This window comes from Sarcophilus harrisii, chromosome 2 (assembly GCF_902635505.1).
Source record: "Sarcophilus harrisii chromosome 2, mSarHar1.11, whole genome shotgun sequence".
Taxonomy (NCBI): Eukaryota; Metazoa; Chordata; class Mammalia; order Dasyuromorphia; family Dasyuridae; genus Sarcophilus; species Sarcophilus harrisii.
This window is the reverse complement of record NC_045427.1, coordinates 374266630-374284347: the sequence shown is the minus strand read 5'-3', so window position 1 is coordinate 374284347 and position 17718 is coordinate 374266630. Positions and strand designations below refer to the sequence as shown.

The following is a 17718-nucleotide window of genomic DNA, read 5'->3' as shown; positions in this document are numbered from 1 at the left end:
AGAGCACCAGCTCTGAAGTCAGGAAGACCTGAGTTCAAATCCACCCTCAAATACTTAATATTTCCTAGCTGTGTGACCCTGGGCAAATCACTTAACCCCAATTGCCTCAGGGGGGGAAAAAAGAAAGAAAGAAAAGAAACTGAATCCCTAGAGCTTGAAGTAGAGGTGAAATTTATTGGAATGATGATTTGAGAGGTAGGAGATAAGAGGGAAAAGAATTTTCCTAAGCATTTTCTGGCCCTTCTCAGCCTGATCAGTGTGATCTTTGGATGGAGCACTTTGCTATGAGTCTTTGGGTAGGGAGAAGGAAGACTAGACTGAATCAGTGTTGTTTGGGCCTTGCCTATAAAATTAAGTAATGACTGATAGTATTTTTCCTGTCAACTTCTAGACAGTAATACCTTCACATCATATGAGATATACTCTAACTCCACAATAAACAGCTCAAACAATTCTTAAGTGCAATGGCCTTCGAAAAAAAATTTTTTTTTTTTTTTTTTTTTTTAACCACTCTCATCTGTGAGTGCTGACAATAGGCTTCCATGGAGAATTCCCATCTCCCTAGAGAGAGAGAGATGTCTTAATAGAATCTCAGGTGCTTCCCAAATGTTTCCTGTGTATACTTAGACCACTGGTGGTTTCCCTTGACTCTCTAACACTTAAGAGTTCTATGTGAATGTCATGCTTCTCTCAAAAAATGGGAGATCTATTGACCTTCATGAGAATTTTGACCTATATTCAATGAGGGCCCCTTTAAATGATAACTGTGATTGTACAAAAGTAGAGACTAAGTGTTAAAGTGAAAAGCATAGTAGACTAATGATCAGGAGTCCTGAGTTCTAGTACCAACTCTACTACTTACCTAGCCATATTTTCCTCAGACAAGTCACTTAATTTTCTGGGCCTCACATTTTCCAATTTGTAAAAATTCTATGGCAATCTAATTGTAAGCAGTATAATTATAAACATAGGAGATGCAGAGGATTAATAATCTTTTGCTTTGAAATGGTGGGTTTTCATATTTTCCCTCTTAAGACTTCTAGCTTATCCTTCCAGAGTCCTCTATTACTGCCTGCCTTTTTGGCTGTATTATCTGGCTTATTGCCTTGAACAGAGGCACTGCTTATACATCTTCCTCACAGGCTGGGTCTGTGACTGCTCATTCCCAAGGAGGCAGCTGTCCTTATTCAAAGACATCAGCGGCTCTTCCCTAGAATGTAAAGGAATGGAAAAAATCTACCGGCCTCTAGGGAGTGACCATCATACAAAGACCCATTATTGGGTATGGGGGGAAGTGGTCTAAAAAAAGGAGAAAGGGGGACTTTCAAGGCTGGGTTCATTAAAAACAGAGCCCAGATTTCTGTGTTCTGCAGTGTTTAAGAACAATGGCTTAAGTGTAGAGGGGAAGAATCTCTGTAATTGTCCTGAAGGAACTTTCTCAGGCTGATGATTAAGTCAGTTTGTGGTTTTAGTGACTCAACTTTATTTCAGTGTTTGAATCTTAGCCTCTTATACTGGCCATCTGCTCAATGGCACAAGAGTCTAAAGGAAGTAAGAAATCTGTCTCCCTCTTCCCTTCCCTCCTCTATTCCGAGCCCTCCTTCCTAACTCTCTCAGCTCCTACTCTAGTTGGTCACAGGTAGATAGAAAACAACAGCAAAACCCTCTCTAGTCCAGAGGACTTCTTTTTCTGCTCTCAGATAAAACCACAGTGTAGTAATGAAATTGCCTCAATGGGACTTTTCTTTTTTCCAAATTTTTTAGATTATTCTAATAAGAAGAGAATACCCACCAAGCAAAAAATAGGACAATAGATATAATTAGGAATTTATTAGGACATGAATGAAATTTTTAGTATAACTATGACTGTCCCATCTGTCCCAGTTTCCTCTTCCCTTGGTAATTTATTAAAATACATACTTCCTTTAACTAGTTCCTATCCTATGTTCTATAAAACTCTTTTCCCATCTCATTAACCCTTTTCCATCTCCAACATTGTTTAGCTGCTTCTTGCTGACTTTTTTCCCTTTCTGAATTTTCTTTCTTATCAATACTTATAATAATAATTTGTTAATATGAATGAAATTTCATAAGGAGAACCATCTCATATATTTAATATACTTCTTTATACCTTTGTCCAGCTTTTTGTTTTTCCTGGGTTATAACATCAAGTAGCTAATGAGGGTTAGGGTTAGGGCAGTCACTTTGATCTTGGCTATTCTACTTAGTATTATTACAACAGACAAAATAGAGTAGGGATCAAAGTATTTAGCTTCCATAATATTGCCAGAATTGAACTAGCTTGCTGTCTGACCTTGAGCTTTATTATGTCCTTCCCTATTGCTTTAGCTTCCCATATTTTAAATGAAGATATTAGCTCTTAGGATGACTTAAGAATAAATTTTGTCCGATCTATAACATGAGTTCTTTAATATCTGTAAATATTGGTGTTTGTCCTCAAAATTTTTTCCTGGACAGAGGCAGCAGTTTTATTCTACAAAGAAAGAAAATGAGGAACAAAGCATTTCAAGATGGTTCAATATTTAAACTTTAACTTCTGCACTTCTGTCTCTTATTTTGACCAGACCTCTCTTAGAATAGCTGCCCCAAACCTCCCTGACAAAAACAAGGTTTTTTTATCCCTTTAAGCTTGACCTTTATTTTTCCTGAGTCAGAAATTTTACCTTCCCTGTGTCTTGTCCTTTAGATATGCAAAGAAGATGTCCTCATAGGCACATTATCTCAGTGCTAGAGGTTGATCTCCAGTCAGACAAATGATGTGGTTTTTGAGCCTCTTTTCTCTAGAAATCAGTAGACCAGAAGGACAAAAAAGAAATGCAAAGAAAATGGTGACAAATAATTCTGGGTAGTTTTGAAAGTTAAAGGGGTTCCTGGTACCTTAGGTAGAGCAGAATATATGGAAAGGGAATATATTTAATGGTATTAAATATATATATATATAGAGAGAGAGAGATCAGAAATTTAGTTTCTTCTTCTAAGGTACTTGGTGATCTTGTCCAGGAAGATGAAGGGTCTTACAGCAACACTTTGTAGGAAGAAAAAAAAACCCTCAAGATTATTCATTATCTATGGAACTCTTCCCAAGGCTTATATGCCTTACACTGTCTAGGAAGTGATGAAACTGAAGTCCAGTCAACTGGAATATTAGAGAACTTCTCTTAGAAAATATATTTACTCCTCATCCTTGTTAGATAGTATTTTTGTGCCAGTAAGTAGAAAAGAAGAGGGGACTTTTGAGATGATGAACTGGGGCCATTTTATGTGTACTTCCTACTCTGATTGTCCCATTGGTAGTTTCTACATGTGAGAGAAGCAGTGGGTTTGGGTGGTGATGAAGACTGAGAACTTAGCATAGCTGGCAGCCATAGGAAGAAGAGGAGAGAGAAGGTAGTGCTTACTTGAGCTTTCTAATTTAGTTTGGCTCTTCCTCGAAGATTTTCTGCTGCTACAGAGAGGGCAGAAATACTAGGAGTATCTCATATATAGATTAGAGCAAATTTTACTCTCCTTGGGTTGTCTTCACCTCTTGATTCCCTCAGCTACTTCACTGTGCTCCATCCTCCATGTTGCCTTATCCTGACCCTCCCCCATTTTCCCATACTTACTTCCAAATACATGCTGTTTGTACTTAGAGGCCGTGAGAAGGGACAGTAGCAGCAGAAATGTGTGATACTGAAGAGCCGCCTTTATGTCCTAGGGGCAATGAAGTTGTGAGAAACATGCCCTACAGACCTAGGAGCCTCTGTGGAAATTCCAGTGGATAGAGCAGGGGGAGAGAGCATGCTAACTATGGTCATTAGCATGAGAATTTGGGTTGTTACCAATGGCAGTCTTGGGGCAACAACTGGAATGAAACCTCATCTTTTAGTCTCATATTCCTTTAAAATAGGGATCTTAACTTGAAGTCCATAGAAAGGGTCTATGAACAGATTTAGCATCTCCTTCCTTCAGTTACAAACATTGAAAAACATTACTCTGAGAAGGGATTCATAGGCTTTGTCAGATTGCCAAAGAGCCCCTGCTTTATGGGATCCACCTAATGATTTCTGAAATCTACAGACAACTCTGTCCACCCTGGCTTATTTTGAAAAAAGATCCATAGCTTAAGGATCATATTGTTCATTATAAAATAGGTGGGATGTTAGGAAGTAGGAAGTATAGATCTTTTTTTTTTTCTTGAGGCTGGGATCAGTTAAGACAGTTGTCTGAATGCAAGATGTGCATGTGCTCGCTAACCAACCTTTTCTAGTGATTCTGGCTATGGGAGATGCTTTGCTATATCTGCACAAGGCTCTTTTAGGGTAGGTCCCTGTCCTGGGGGTGCTATTTTGGCTGTGACTAGCTGAATAGCTTACTGGCAGAGTGAATTAGCTGTGACCAAGATGGATTGCACTCTCTTGTTCCTCCCTTGACCATCTTGTCCTTATTTCACCAAGAAGTTCCTCCTCTCCACTGTTGACTCTTTAATAATTCTACATGCTTCAGGATCTCCCTTTCTCTAAAATAGTCTGTGTGTCCAGAGAAGTACACACGTTATCCTGGACCTCAATTGATTCTCTATCCCAATGATTGTGGGGGAGAGGAGGAATCAGGTTTTGCTAGACAGTGTCTCACTTCTCTTCTCTTACAGCCAACAGGAAGGCCGGATGTGCAGTCACCTCTCTCCTTGCCTCAGAGCTGACAAAGGATGACGCCATGACTACATGTTCTGCTAAGTTGCCCAGGATGACCGAGGGAACCCGGGACATGCACGATGAAAATAAGGAGTTGATTGGTCGTGCGAGCTAGGCCTGGGCTGTGCAGCAACACTAGTTGAACAGCTGAGCCTGGGGCAGCCCTGTTTTGCAGCATGAGCCTTAAGGGATCAAGTGGACTTTCCTCTTCGGCAGCCAACCTTCCCTGCCTCCTTTCTTTGACCTGCTGCTCTCTGTATAGCATACACAGCTTTAGCTGTCTGGAGGCAAGAAGGAAAGGGCACAGTGGAAGAAGCCCTGGATGCCCACTCAGCACTGGCTGTTGCATTACCAAAGCAGGGACCATCTATGCTGCCTTAACCCTGTCTTACCTTTGTTATTGTGCTGCCAGGTCTTGGGCATGCCCAACCTGCTTCCTCAGTCCCTGGCTCCAAAGGAGCTCACCCCAAGGTCAATCTTGCTGGATTCATGTTCTTTCTGCTATCTTGTGCCCTGCTGTGGCTTCTCTGGGCCTAGGAACCGCATGGGGCTCTTGAACTTTCTGACCATATTCTTATATTTCCTATCATTGCTGCCACTTCTGCTTTCTTCTCCCTCTCTCCATTTGCTATTGATATTTATTGTTTGTGGTGAGGTGTTGGCTGCTGCTTCTAAAGAAATGAGGAGCAGCTCCCACCTTCACTCCACCCCCAGGGAAGGACCCCTTCCTCGCCCCAGCTTCACAAAGCAAAAAGAACCAGACTACCACTATCCAGCTATGGCATGAAGTAGAGCACCTGAGGAAAAATGATCCTAGAGTCTGGGCATTGCTAACAGCATCAAGACAGGACAGCCTCTCCGCATCCTCAGCTTAACTGAGTGTCCCTCCCTCCTCCCTCCCTCTGTCTTCTGCACTTGCCCCCTCACTGCTGATCTCCACTGCCCTTGTTATTCTTAGGGTCTTGGCTCATCCCCATCTGAAGTTTCAGCTGTTATATGGCTGCACAAGGCCCCCACCCTCTCCAAGTCTCCAGGGAAAGGGGAGGCAGAGCCTCCTGGCTAAGAAATTGTTTTGCAAATGGATCTATTTTTGTATAAGATGTTGTTTTTTAGAAAATATAAAAAAAAAAGCTCTCTCTTCTCTGTTCCCTGCCCCTTCTCCCTCCTGAATGTCAGAGTTCCTGGAATTTTTCCCCTTTGCTTATCCCCAGACACCAGGACCTGCTTCACTGCCCTCATCTGGACCTGTTCTAATGGACAAGTTCAAATTCCAAGCCCCAAGTAATAGTTCTGGATTATTAATTTCTGAGCTCTATGGGTGACTTGGTACTTTTTCCCTGACCAGACAAGGCCAGGCCAAGGAGCTGAGAGGACCCAGGTACTGCTGAGTTTTTTATAAATTTAATATATTTGAAGAGCCAAATGTGCAAATGCTAACTGGGCACTATGGGGGAAGAGAGAGGTCCAGATTAAAGGATTGGGGTAGGGGGAAGGGTGGAATCATGTAAGTAAGATGCATAGGCACTGTGCCCTCACCCTACACTGGATACAATTGTTGTGCCATATTCCCTAGAAAGGTAAACCTAGAATTCCCAAATGCAGCTTGAATCATCCCTGCCCTCCTCATGTCCCCTTCATTTCCTTACTTATAGATAAGAGGAGAATGGGATCCTCTGAGGAGAAAATCTAGAAGGCTCAAAGACAGGGAATTCTGGGAGTTGGGAAGGTCCAGAATCCTGGGCCTGGGGTTTGGGGCAACAGCAGCTGCTGTGAGAACTTTTTTCAGATGCTGTGTCATAAGGAGTACTTGCTACTTCCATTGTCCCTCCCTGCTGGCTGACAGTCAAACTTTGAATCTTTCTTTTTTAAATCACTTTTGCTAAGATGCATTTGATTAAAAAAAAAAAAAAAAAAAAAAAAAAAAAAAAAGCAAACAAACAAAAAACCCCCAATAATAATAAAAGGGCAAGATACAAATCTATGTCCCTTGCCTTTTGAGCTTCTGGGACATGTCATCATCTCTGATTTGTTGGATTTATTTGTTCACAACTGTTAATAAAGCATTGGAACAGTATTCATTCCAGTCTTCTTTGTGAGGTTTTGGCCCACACCTCTTCCATGCCCCAAATATACAACCTTCCCTTCTCAATTTGAGAAAATCCAAGGGCCTTGCCCCTCCTTCTGTATTAATATCAAGTTTGTTGCTTCCCAAGTACCAATTCATATTAACAGTATTAAACACCTCCTGTTTAAAAAGTGCAAGTCTGGAAATATAAGTATGAAAAATGAAAATTCCTGTGCTTGAGCTTAAAATCTAATGGAAGGGTAGGTATGCAAATAAGTATAGAATATTAAATGAATGTATAGAAAGCTTTAAAGTTTGCAAAAAAAAAAAAAAAATTGTGTGCGTGTGTGTACATACACATACAAACTCCTTTGGCACCTCATAACAATCCTGAAGAGAAGTCTAGTAAGTTGTCAAATTCAAATAGAAATGGATAGTATCTGGGTAGTATGTTGACATAAAAAAACCTCCCCACAAATTAATATTGTGTTGCATTTTTTATATTGTTAAACGTTTCCCAACTACATTTTAATCCGGTTAGGGCACACTTAGGATCTCTGGTCTTAAGTGGAAAAGAAGCTTCAGTTTCAAAAAGACTTGGCTCTGATGATGACGGAATGACCCTCAGCAAATTCCTTAATTTCTCAGTTTTCTAGACAACTCTTTTTAGATTATAAATTGCAGTCTAGGTGTAGATATAGGAGTTGCCTATAACAAGTGAAATCATTGCTTATTCAATCAGTCTCTAAAAAGCATTATGTTTAAATGGACCCCTTGCAATAATGGCGCAAGGCCTATCTTGAGTACTACTACTTTAAAATAATTTTCAGTGGGAGTTAGAGGAGGAAGCACAGAAAGTTTCATAGAGATTGTAGAATTTGCTAACCCTTTAAGGAAAACAAGATTTTCCACAGACAGGACATTGTAGGGAGCAGGCAGGAGTTAGATCAGGGGAATAGCTAAGAATTGTTGGTTAGACAATTTGAATGTGGAAAAGAAGAATAAATAATGTCATTTATTATACTAGGAAGCTGTGTGAAATGTGTAATCTGTGGGTGTCAACTTCTCTGTGCCTCAGTTTCCACCAAATAAATGGATTGGACTAGGTTTCCAAGGCTCCTTCCAGTTTAAGATCCTATGATCCTGTAGATATTTGTTCATTTGATAAATTTTGAAGTACTGTATAGAGCATAGATGCTGAGAGAAACAAATTTCTAAGAGATGATTAGTTGCTTTCAGTCTCTTGTGTCTACTTGGAATAAGGCGAATCTAACTAATAATATATTGCCTGATAAATTTGGAGAAGGAAGAAGAGGGTGGGGAACCAGTTCAGACCTGATTTTATCTCAGTTCCCAGTGTAGAAACTTCCTCTGCAGATTGATGCAGATTTGTAACTCATTTGTAAATTGATGTCTTAATTGCCTGGGCCATTAAGATGATGTGATTTATCCCTTGGACATATATAGCTAGATGTTTCAGAGACCTAAAGCCATCTCCACCTCAGACTTTCCTCTTTATCATAGCATTTTGCTTCACAAAATACAGAAAAGAGTCATAAAGTGCTATATGGATTTAAGAGGTTTATCACCTTCTGGAGGATTAGCTAAGGCCACGTGGAGGAAGTTACTACCTTTGACTTTGAAGAAGAATAATTGGATAGTCAAAAAAGGAGAATGTTCCAGATATAAGAGATAAGGAGGCAAGGTTTGGAGGGTCTCGGGTACATAGAGTGAGCCATCTTGATTCAAGGGTAAAGTGCAGAGAATGATGAAATTGAAGAGCTTTATCATTAGTAAGGCAATTAGAGAGCATATGGGCTCTGAGCTCCTGAAGCAGCTGCCTCCTACTGTGGCTCAGGGGCTGCACCCATCTTAGTGGTACAGACCTCTTTTTCAGACTTCCCTACATTGTCTTATGCAACTTTTACTGGCTCTGCCAATCCAGAATTTTATTTGAGACATCACTTTAAAGTTTTTTGGAAGGGGATATCAGGATAGTTCAGCTGTGTCCTTGCTTATACTCCATCATCTTTACCTCTTAGTTTCTGGCCCTGCTTTTCAGCTCATGCTTACCTCTAACTGTGCTCCATCTTTGCAATTTATATACTAGGGAGGGATATCCAAATCAGTCAACAAGGATTTAATTGCCTTCTATGTGCCAACCCCATGTTAGGTGCAGGCAGTGTCTGCCTTCAAAGAGCTTGCTTTCTACTGGGTGATTACTACATGTTCACAAATAAAATATAGGTCAAATATGTATATTCTCTGTCTTCATGCATATATATAAATGGGGTGGGACAAGAACAACCAAGGAAATTATTTGAATAACATTTCCCCCAGTTGTTTGTAAAAATCACTTTTAACGTTTATTTTTTCTGGATTTAATAGTATTTTATTTTTCCAATGACATATTCCAATGACATATTCCAATGAATGTTTTCAACATTCATTCCTGCAAGACTTTGAATTCCAAATTCTTTTTCCTTCAATATAGTAAGCAATCCAAAATAGTTAACATTCATTTTTTTTCAATTGTGAGTTTTAAATTCTCTCCCTTTCTCTCCTTTCTCCTCCCTGAAACAATAAGCAGTTTGATATATTACGTACTATCATGCAAAACATTTCAATATTACTCATGTTGTGAAGGAAAATACAAAACAAACCCCATTCCACCCCCCAATAAAAACTTGAAACAGTGAAAAATAGTATATTTTGATCTGCATTCAAACTCCATCAGTTATTTCTCTAGAAGCAGATACTATTTTGCATCATGAGTCCTTTGGAATTGTCTTGGATCATTGTATAGTTGAGAAGAGCAATGATCATCCTACAATATTGTTGTTACAATGGATAGTGTTCTGAGTTTGTTCATTTTGCATCAGTTCATGTGAATCCAGATTTTTTAATGAAATATCCTGCTGTAATTTCTTCCATTGCAATCACAAGCCCACGACTTGTTAAGCTATTTCTCAATTGATAGTCATCCCCTGGATTTCTAGTTCTTTACCAGCACAAAAAGAATTGCAAAAAATAGTTTTGTACAATTAAGTACTTCCCCCTTCCATCTTCCCTTTTTAAAAATATCTGAAATGCAGACCTAATAATATTTCTGGGTTAATAATATGCACAGTTTTATAACTTTCAGCATAGTTCCAAATTGCTCTTCAGAATGGTTGGATTAGTTAACAAATCCACCAACAGGGCATTAGTGTCCTAATTTTCCCACATCTCTGCCATCATTTATAATTTTCCTTTTCTGTGATATTAACTACTCTGATAGGTGTGAGGTGATACCTCAGGATTGTTTTTAAATTTCTCTAATCAAATTATTTAGAGCATTTTCATATGATCATAGTTTTGATTTCCTCTAAAACCTCCCTGCTCATATCCTTTGAATATCAAGTAGAGAATGACACATTACAAATTTGATTCAGTTCTTTATATATTTGAGAAATGAAGCACTTCCTATGAATATTTCCCTCAGCATCTTGCTTTGTAATCTTGGTTGCTTTGGTTTTGTTCAAAACCTTTCTAATTTAACTGGAATAATTTTAAGAGGTCTCTACAAGAAGATAGCATGGACTGAAATTTGAAAGATCTTTCAAAAAGTAGAGGTGAAGAAAGAGCAATATTCTAGCAATGGGGGCATGCGTGTGCAAAGGCATGTACTTGGGAGACCAAATGTTATGTATATGGAGTACCAAAGAGACCAATTTGACTGTGGTGTGGGGTATATGAGGATGTCAGGAAGTAATCAGCTTGGAAAAAGAATGAAATCAGATCATGAAGTGTTTACAGACTTCCAAAGAAATAACGAACAATAGTTTGCATTTTATCATATGGACAATTATGTGCATAGAAATAACATGATCAGAATTGTGCTTTAGGAATATCAATTTGGCAAGTAGGTGGAACATGGTTTGGAAAGAGGGATATTTGAAGCAAGGAGACTAAAGATTTTTTTTTTTTTTTTTTTTGCAACAGTACAGACAAGAGATGATAAAAAGCCTGGAATTAGGGTAGTTTTAGTATGAGTAGAGAAGAGAACAGATGCAAAAGATGTGACATCATGAAATTTGTGACTTGACAAATTATTGAATATGGGAGGGGGGCAGATATAGTGAGAGAATGAGTCCAGGATATTCTTATTTTGTGAACCTGGGTAGCTTTTAAGATACTGAAGTAAGCAAATGGAGTAGGTTTAGGAGTTAAGGCAAGGACTGTTTTGGACATATTGAATGTGAGATGCTTGTGGGACATCGAGGTGGAGCTGCAATTCGAAATGGGTGATAAGCTTGGAAGAGATGAAGGCTGGGTTTGTAGATCTGGGAGTTATCTTCAGAGATGATCATTAAATCCATGAGTTCTGATCCCTAAAAGAGAAAATAGAGAGGGGAGATACCAGAACCAAGCAATGGGATATGTCTGTGTCTAAGGAACAGAATATAGGTAACAAAACTGAAGAGAAAATGGAAAAAGGATTATGCCAGAGCAGTGTTATAGCAACCCGATAAGTATCCAGGAGGGGGTGCTCAACAGTATCAAATGCTGAGAAGAGATCAAGGACGCCATGGTTTTAGCTATACAACCTGGAGAATCCTGCTATATACCTAGGGGCAAGTGAATCAATTGCACAGTGCCCTTTGTTCTTTTCCCCACCTTTTGGCCACTCACAAATATACTCTGGATTAGCCCACCAGAAACTTGAACGGCAGCTGTCCCCAGAAGCCATTGTCTGGGGTTTTCAGATAAAAGCACAGGAAACTCCCTGCCATAAATGAAACGTGAGAAACACAAAAAGTTCTAGGCTAGGAAGTGATAGTATATACATAGCTCTCAGACCTCTGTCTGGCCTGGGACAAGAAGCCAGAGACCAGGACAGCAGCGACAGTCTGGTTTTGGGGCTAGAAATAAAGCCCTTTAAATAGCCCTAGAGTCTGGATGTTTACAGCCCCATCATGACAGGAGGTGAGGGAGCTGTGGGCAAGGAAGGGCCTTGATCTGTGAAGTAGAATGTAGCTGACAGAGGGAGGGGCTGCTCACTCGTTCTCCCCCCTCGACCCCAAGAGCTTTTTATGCTTTTGTGCACACATACCAATCTGGGGACCACAGCTGCCCACGCACCCGTTCAGTCTGCAGGCTTGCCAGGAATAGAACCCAGGCGTCCAGAACCCGCAGGACCGCCTTCATCTCCTGCCCAGCTGTCAGGAGCCAAATCCAGGCTCCCATCCTAGTTATATACTCCTCCCACTCTAGGCAGTTGCTCCCAGAAACTCAGTGAGAAGGTTGGGTTTCCATGACAACGCACTTCGGGTGCTGGGAAGGGAGAGATGGGACTGAGAGCTAAATGCTGAAAGGGGGGAGCACCCCCCCCCCCCAGCTACTGGGGTAGCCCAGCTCTCCCTCCGATGATTGCATTTGTCTCCATATCCCCTCCCCCCACGTTCCCTCCTCCCAGTGTTTTTGCCGCATCTCGGGCAGCAACAACCTCGGAATCCAAATGTTGCTACGGGGAGATTGGAGAGAAAGGGGGGAGAGAGGGAGGGAGGAAGGGAGGAAGGGAGGGGGAGAAACAGATTGGTAGAAAAGGAAGGAGAGAGAGTGAATGGAAAAAACCAGGAGGCAGAAGCTGGGGGGTGGGGCGCCAGCAGAGAGCTCGCTGTCTGGGTCTGGGCGATGTACATTTCCTGCGGATGCTCCGGTCCTATCGGATCTGGGCAGGGGGACCCTCGGCCCGGAGGGAGAGAGACTGCGGCGTTGTGGAGGGAAAATGTGGGGGCGGGGAAGCGGGCGTGTGGCGGGGCGGAATTTGCAATCGAGAAGGGGAGGAGAGGCTAGCTTTGTGCCCTCTCGCCTCCCAGCCCCTCAAACACCGTGGCAGCCCCCGATACCGAATGACTCCGCCCGCTCTCGGGAAGCAGCCATATTAGAGCCAGGGATTATTTTTAGCGGAGAGAGGGAGGGGGCTGAGGAAACACCCCCTCCCCTCTCGGATCCCCCTTTCCCCTCCCCCGTCCCAGTTGGCTTCCTAGCTCAGCCCTCGCGGCTTCCCGGCCAGGCAGCTCCAGCCCCCTCCCCCGCGCCTCTTCTTTTGCCTCGATACCGGTGTTGGGGGATGTAACAGCCACAGCCACACGTACACCGCCCCACACCTTCCCCAGTGACGCACACGCATCCCCACGGCCGCTAATGGGCACACTCACCGCCCCGCCTGGTTACCCACCCTGGGAGCGGCCTTGGGCACCCACGCAGCCCCTTCTCTCGGGCCCTCACCTCTCCCCGTCCGCCCGCTCCCTCAGGCCGCCGAGACACAAGGAGCGAGCCGCTCAGAAGAAACCGTTTTATTGTTTTCCCAAAGAAAAAAGCTATATAAATATTAGAGTATAAAACTTGCGGGGGGGGGAGGGGCTACGTGGCTATTAGAGAGAAGCTTCTATATTAGGGGCAAGGAGGTGGGCACTGGGAGGCGAGGCTGCTGGGAGGGGGCTGCAGCGCACGGACACGGCGTTAAGCACAGCACGGACCGAGCGGCCCAGGCGGAGACAAAGCCCCGGCCCGCGGGCCGCCGGCCATCACAGAAGCAAGCACACGGCACTAGCTACACACGGCTACTCTACAGCGCTCAAGGGTTTCGGGCAGGGTCACTAGTCACTACATTAAGGAGGGGCGAAAGGGAGGGAGGGTCTCCTCGTGTAAACAGGACTAGTACGGCCGCTTGGGCCGAGGTCAGGAACAGATGAAGGCGGACGTCTAAGCAGTGGGAAGGAGTACCCGGGGCCCAGGAGAGTCTGGAAAGGGCAGGGAATGGCAAAGTAGAATAAATGGCACCTGAGAGGGTGGGGGGGGGGGGGGCGGACTTAACGAGGAGCTAAAGGAGAGCCCCTCCTCCCTCCCCTGACAGCTGTCTCTGCTCCTGGGTCTGTTTCCTAATGTTTGGGGACAGAGAGCATGATGTATGTCAGACCACCATGCACAAACTCGAGGGGGAGGGGGTGGCTCCTGCACTACTCAATGTGCCCCAGGACTGGCCGCACGGAGCCTTTCTGCTTTCCTACCAAATGAAAAAAGAGAGCATTAATGTGTCTGCATTGCCCTGGCAAATTTCTCTTAGTTCGGGTGACCTAGCCTGAATTACTGAATTACTCCCCCCCCCCATCTAAACATGGCCATACGTGTCCCCATGTACATATATATACCAAGCAAGAACTCGATCTCATTTGGATGCCATTTAGTTCCCTTTAAATCCCCTGTGGCCAAGGTGACATGCCCTAGAGCCACGAGCCTGAGGCTTTGTGTCCAGGGGACCAGGCCTGACCCAGAGCACTCTTGTCCACTGACAATTAGAGAATATGGGGGATTGATTAGTTCAGGGAGCCCAACCAGTAACTGGTAGTGAGAGAGCCCACAACCTCTTCTTAAAGACCCTGACCAAAGACTTGTCTGTCTTTCTAGTGGAAAGGTCCCCCCCTCCCTACACCCTCCCTACTCATTCCACCATGCCATGCTATTTCCCAACATGCAATGGATTCTTTTGCTGAAGGGGTGGAGAAAGTATAGGAGATGAACTCTGAAAGGAAATGGTCCCATAACCCAACCCTGGTCCCTATTTACTGGGGCCTTGGGCAGAGGCGGAGGGTAGAAAATTTTCCCCAAATCCAGTCCACGCCAGCATCATGGGGTGATGAGTACATTTGTCCCCAAGCACCTGTGATCTACTTATGATTTCAGGCACTGGAGGGATAAGGGGTAAGAATAAGTAAGAGAAGTTAAAATATTTGAAGTTGGTTTAGGAAGTGGGAGTCAGCGATTACTGTGCTTCCACAACTCTCCACAGGTATGAGACAAGCACAGGCCTGTCCCCATTCCCCAGATCTTAAGGCCACTCAGCCTAAGGTCTCATAATACCCAACGAAGGGAGGGGGAGATGAGAAGTTTGGGAGGGGGAGACAGAGTCAATCTTGTTGATGGGAGGTGGACGGGGTGTATGGGAATTTAAAACGTAACTGGGGCTTCTAAACTAAGGATAGAGGAAAGAAGGGGAGTTATATATGAATCTCTGTATCTACACTGTTCCCATGGGTACAGCATTTGTATTGGGGACTTGTGGCAGTACCCCCTTTGCATATTCAATCCCTCTGGAGGCACAGAAGGGGGTATTCACAGGGCACTTATTTGTGTTTCCCAAGAGGGAGGGGTCACCATATCTCCCACCAGCAGCCTGAGGGTGATCCCCTACATTCTGAGGGTTCAGGGAACTGGAGGGAGTCTTAGAGTGGTGGAAGGGGAGTTGCCCTGTGGCCCTGTGCTTGGGACCTAATGCTGACCCTACTTCTTCTCCTTCTTGCCAGATTTCTTCTTGTTTCCATTGCCACCTGCAGGGGCCTTGCCATCTCTCTTCCCAGCAGCGTTGGCCAAGGTGGCAGTGCTGCCAGGGATGTACACGTTCTGCCTATAGTCAGGCACGTGCTGCAGGGTGAACTGGGGCCCATAGCGGGCACTCAGCCCCATGGTGCCTGCCCCACCGCCAAGGGTCGAACTTCCATCCGCAGCTTCTGAAGAGAGAAGAGAGAAGCATCAGAAATGTGACTGAGGGGGCTCCTGGAGCCTTCCAACGGAGTTCTACGGCCTGCCCCCAGCCCACACTCTTTGGTCCACAATTATGCGCAGCAAAAGCCACTGCATCAACCTTGCCACCAGAGTGCTGCACTAGATCAGTAGGAAAGCCCTATAGTTATCACACAGTAGAGAGTGTTTGAGTTGGAGCCAAATCTGGCTTTATCTGCTGCTAGATGGTGATGTGTATAAAACCTAGATCCGGAGTCTGGAAGACATGAATTCTAATCTTCCCTTGGGTCCTTACTATCTGGGCAACGTGGGCAAATCATAATCTCTGCCTGCCTCAGTTTCCTCAGCTGTAGAAGGGGGGTACTATACAGCGCTTAATTCCCAAAGCTATGGGGGTCAAATGAGAAAATGTTTGTAAAAAGTGCACACAGTAGGTGTTCTATAAATGCTTATTTCCTTCCTTTCTTAATGCTGACATCTCTCCTTAGGAGATTATGAAATGATGGATAACCAAACCTAGGGGCCCTAACTCTCCCATCCTTCCTGTTTACTCCCCCAATTATTCTGAATCTCCTAGAGCTGGGAAGATTAAACAAATAGAAAGGATTGGCCAAAAGAATGGGAGGAGGAGGAAGGGGAGCTTCATTTACCAACCTCCTCCCCTCCTGAATATGAAAAGGGATAAGAATAATGACTAAGGCTGGAGAGGTTGAGTAATCTTGGGACACAGACCAGGGATTGGGAAATAAAGAAGAGAGATTTCCAGAGTAAACCTGCTCCAAATGAGGAGAGGAATGAAGACATTCCTTGCCCTTTTTCTCTTTAGCTTTTGTTTATTATTCTCTGAGCCTCAGATTTCAAAAACCTTTTTAGGTTTATCAATCCAGTTTCACTTCCTCCCTCCCCCCCAGGACTAGAATTCTTCTCAAGAAGGGAAAAGAGGTACCTGGGGAAAGCCAGTTGCACTCTTTCTTTCCTTAAGATGGCCCCCTCTGTCTTCCTTCCAACCCCTTCCTCCTTTCCTTTCATTCTAACATTTCTTGGTTTTTCCTAATTAGCTCAGCCTGGGAACCTAGCCTGGCCCCCTAGCTCCACCCCCTCCCTACCTCCCTCCAGCAGCCTCTTCCAGGCTTGGAATGTGTGTGCGTGTGTTGGGGGAGGGGGGAGAGAGGTAAAGGAACTCAGGGGAGGAGGGTTTGGCAACACAGAAAACTGAGCTGTTCTTCTCTGAACGGCCAAGTCTCCAGAGGGATTTATAAAAAAGAAGCCATCGAAAAAAACACAACACACACACATATTCTCTCTTTGTGTGTGTAAGAGAGAAAGAGAAAGGGGGGGAGGGGGAGAAGGGAAGGGGGGGAGGGAGAGACAGACAGACACACACACACAGAGAGACAGACAGACAGACAAGAGAAAGACTGACAGAGAGAAAGGGAGGGAGAGACAGAGACAAAGAGAAAGAGAGAAGGAGAGAGAGATGGAGACAGACAGAGAGAGAGAGAAGATAGAATAAGACAGAAACAGGCAAAGAGAGACAAATATTCACTGACAGGGAAAGCCAGAGAAAACTCACAAACAGAGACAGATTAGTGGTTAGACTGAAGGCAGGATATGAGTAAGGGTTGTTTGTGTTCTGAAAACCCTTCCCTACTTTGGAAATCTAAATCTTCACAATTTTCTGGTGTGACCTCTCTCCTTATCTCCCAGAAAGGTCCACTGTGGACAAGGAATAACAGCCTTCCTTTATAAGAGGGGAAACTGAGACATAGAATAATAGAGAGAACTCTGCATTTCAATCAGAAGTTCTGGATTTGAACCTGACTCTGACAAGTATTAAATATGTGACTCTGGGCAAGTCATTTCACCTCCTGTTTCTTCTTCAATTAAATGAGGCAGTTGGAATTGAACTTGGTAACTCAATATTCATCAATTCTCAACAATGTATGGGAGGGGAGGGACTGGTGGGGGAGAGGGGGGGGGGACAGTGAAAAAGCTGCACTTAGGAAAGTAGAGCTTTTTTTACTCTCTGTCCCTCATGGACTCTAGTCTATTTCCCCAAAATCCAGATCCGAGACTGGAACCTGCTCTTCCCTTCATTCCAGCTGTGCTGAACTTGGGAAATTCTACAAGTTGTCTAGAGGTTCTGGGTCAGGACCGGTGTGAGCTGTAAACCACAGCCTCCTGACTACTTCCCTCCTTCCACTCTCACTAACCCTTCTGTTTATTTTAAAAGTCTCCAACGTGTAAACTCCTGCTCCTTCTCCCCAGCTCTCTGAGCTTGGCCTTCAGCAGAGCTCCTGGAGGCTCTGAGTCTGTGGAAAATGGGCACTAGAGTAAGAGCCTGACCTCTTCACTCCCTGCCACCCCCAACCCAGCACACCCTTCACTCACTCC

The 17718-nt window shown here is 43.8% G+C and overlaps 2 protein-coding genes across 20 annotated transcripts in view; one reads left to right on the top strand and one right to left on the bottom strand.

The window, feature by feature from the left end:
• Nucleotides 1-6950, top strand: part of DIAPH1 (diaphanous related formin 1) — an 81137-nt gene extending 74187 nt beyond the window's left edge. For all 3 annotated transcript variants that reach the window (XM_031953427.1, XM_031953426.1, XM_031953428.1), the window contains one exon: nt 4652-6950. In XM_031953427.1, the coding sequence (XP_031809287.1) occupies nt 4652-4809 (158 nt within the window). In that variant the 3' untranslated portion in view covers nt 4810-6950. The remainder of the gene's footprint in view (nt 1-4651) is intronic.
• Nucleotides 6951-13085: 6135 nt separating this feature from the next.
• LOC100926346 (protocadherin gamma-C4) overlaps nt 13086-17718 on the bottom strand; it is a 169531-nt gene continuing 164898 nt past the window's right edge. For 16 of the 17 annotated variants that reach the window (XM_031953432.1, XM_031953431.1, XM_031953433.1 and 13 more), the window contains exon 4: nt 15085-15311. In XM_031953432.1, coding sequence (XP_031809292.1) covers nt 15085-15311 — 227 coding nt within the window. Of the gene's footprint in view, nt 15312-17718 lie in introns of all 17 variants that reach the window. The other variant, XM_012551459.3, reaches the window with a different exon arrangement.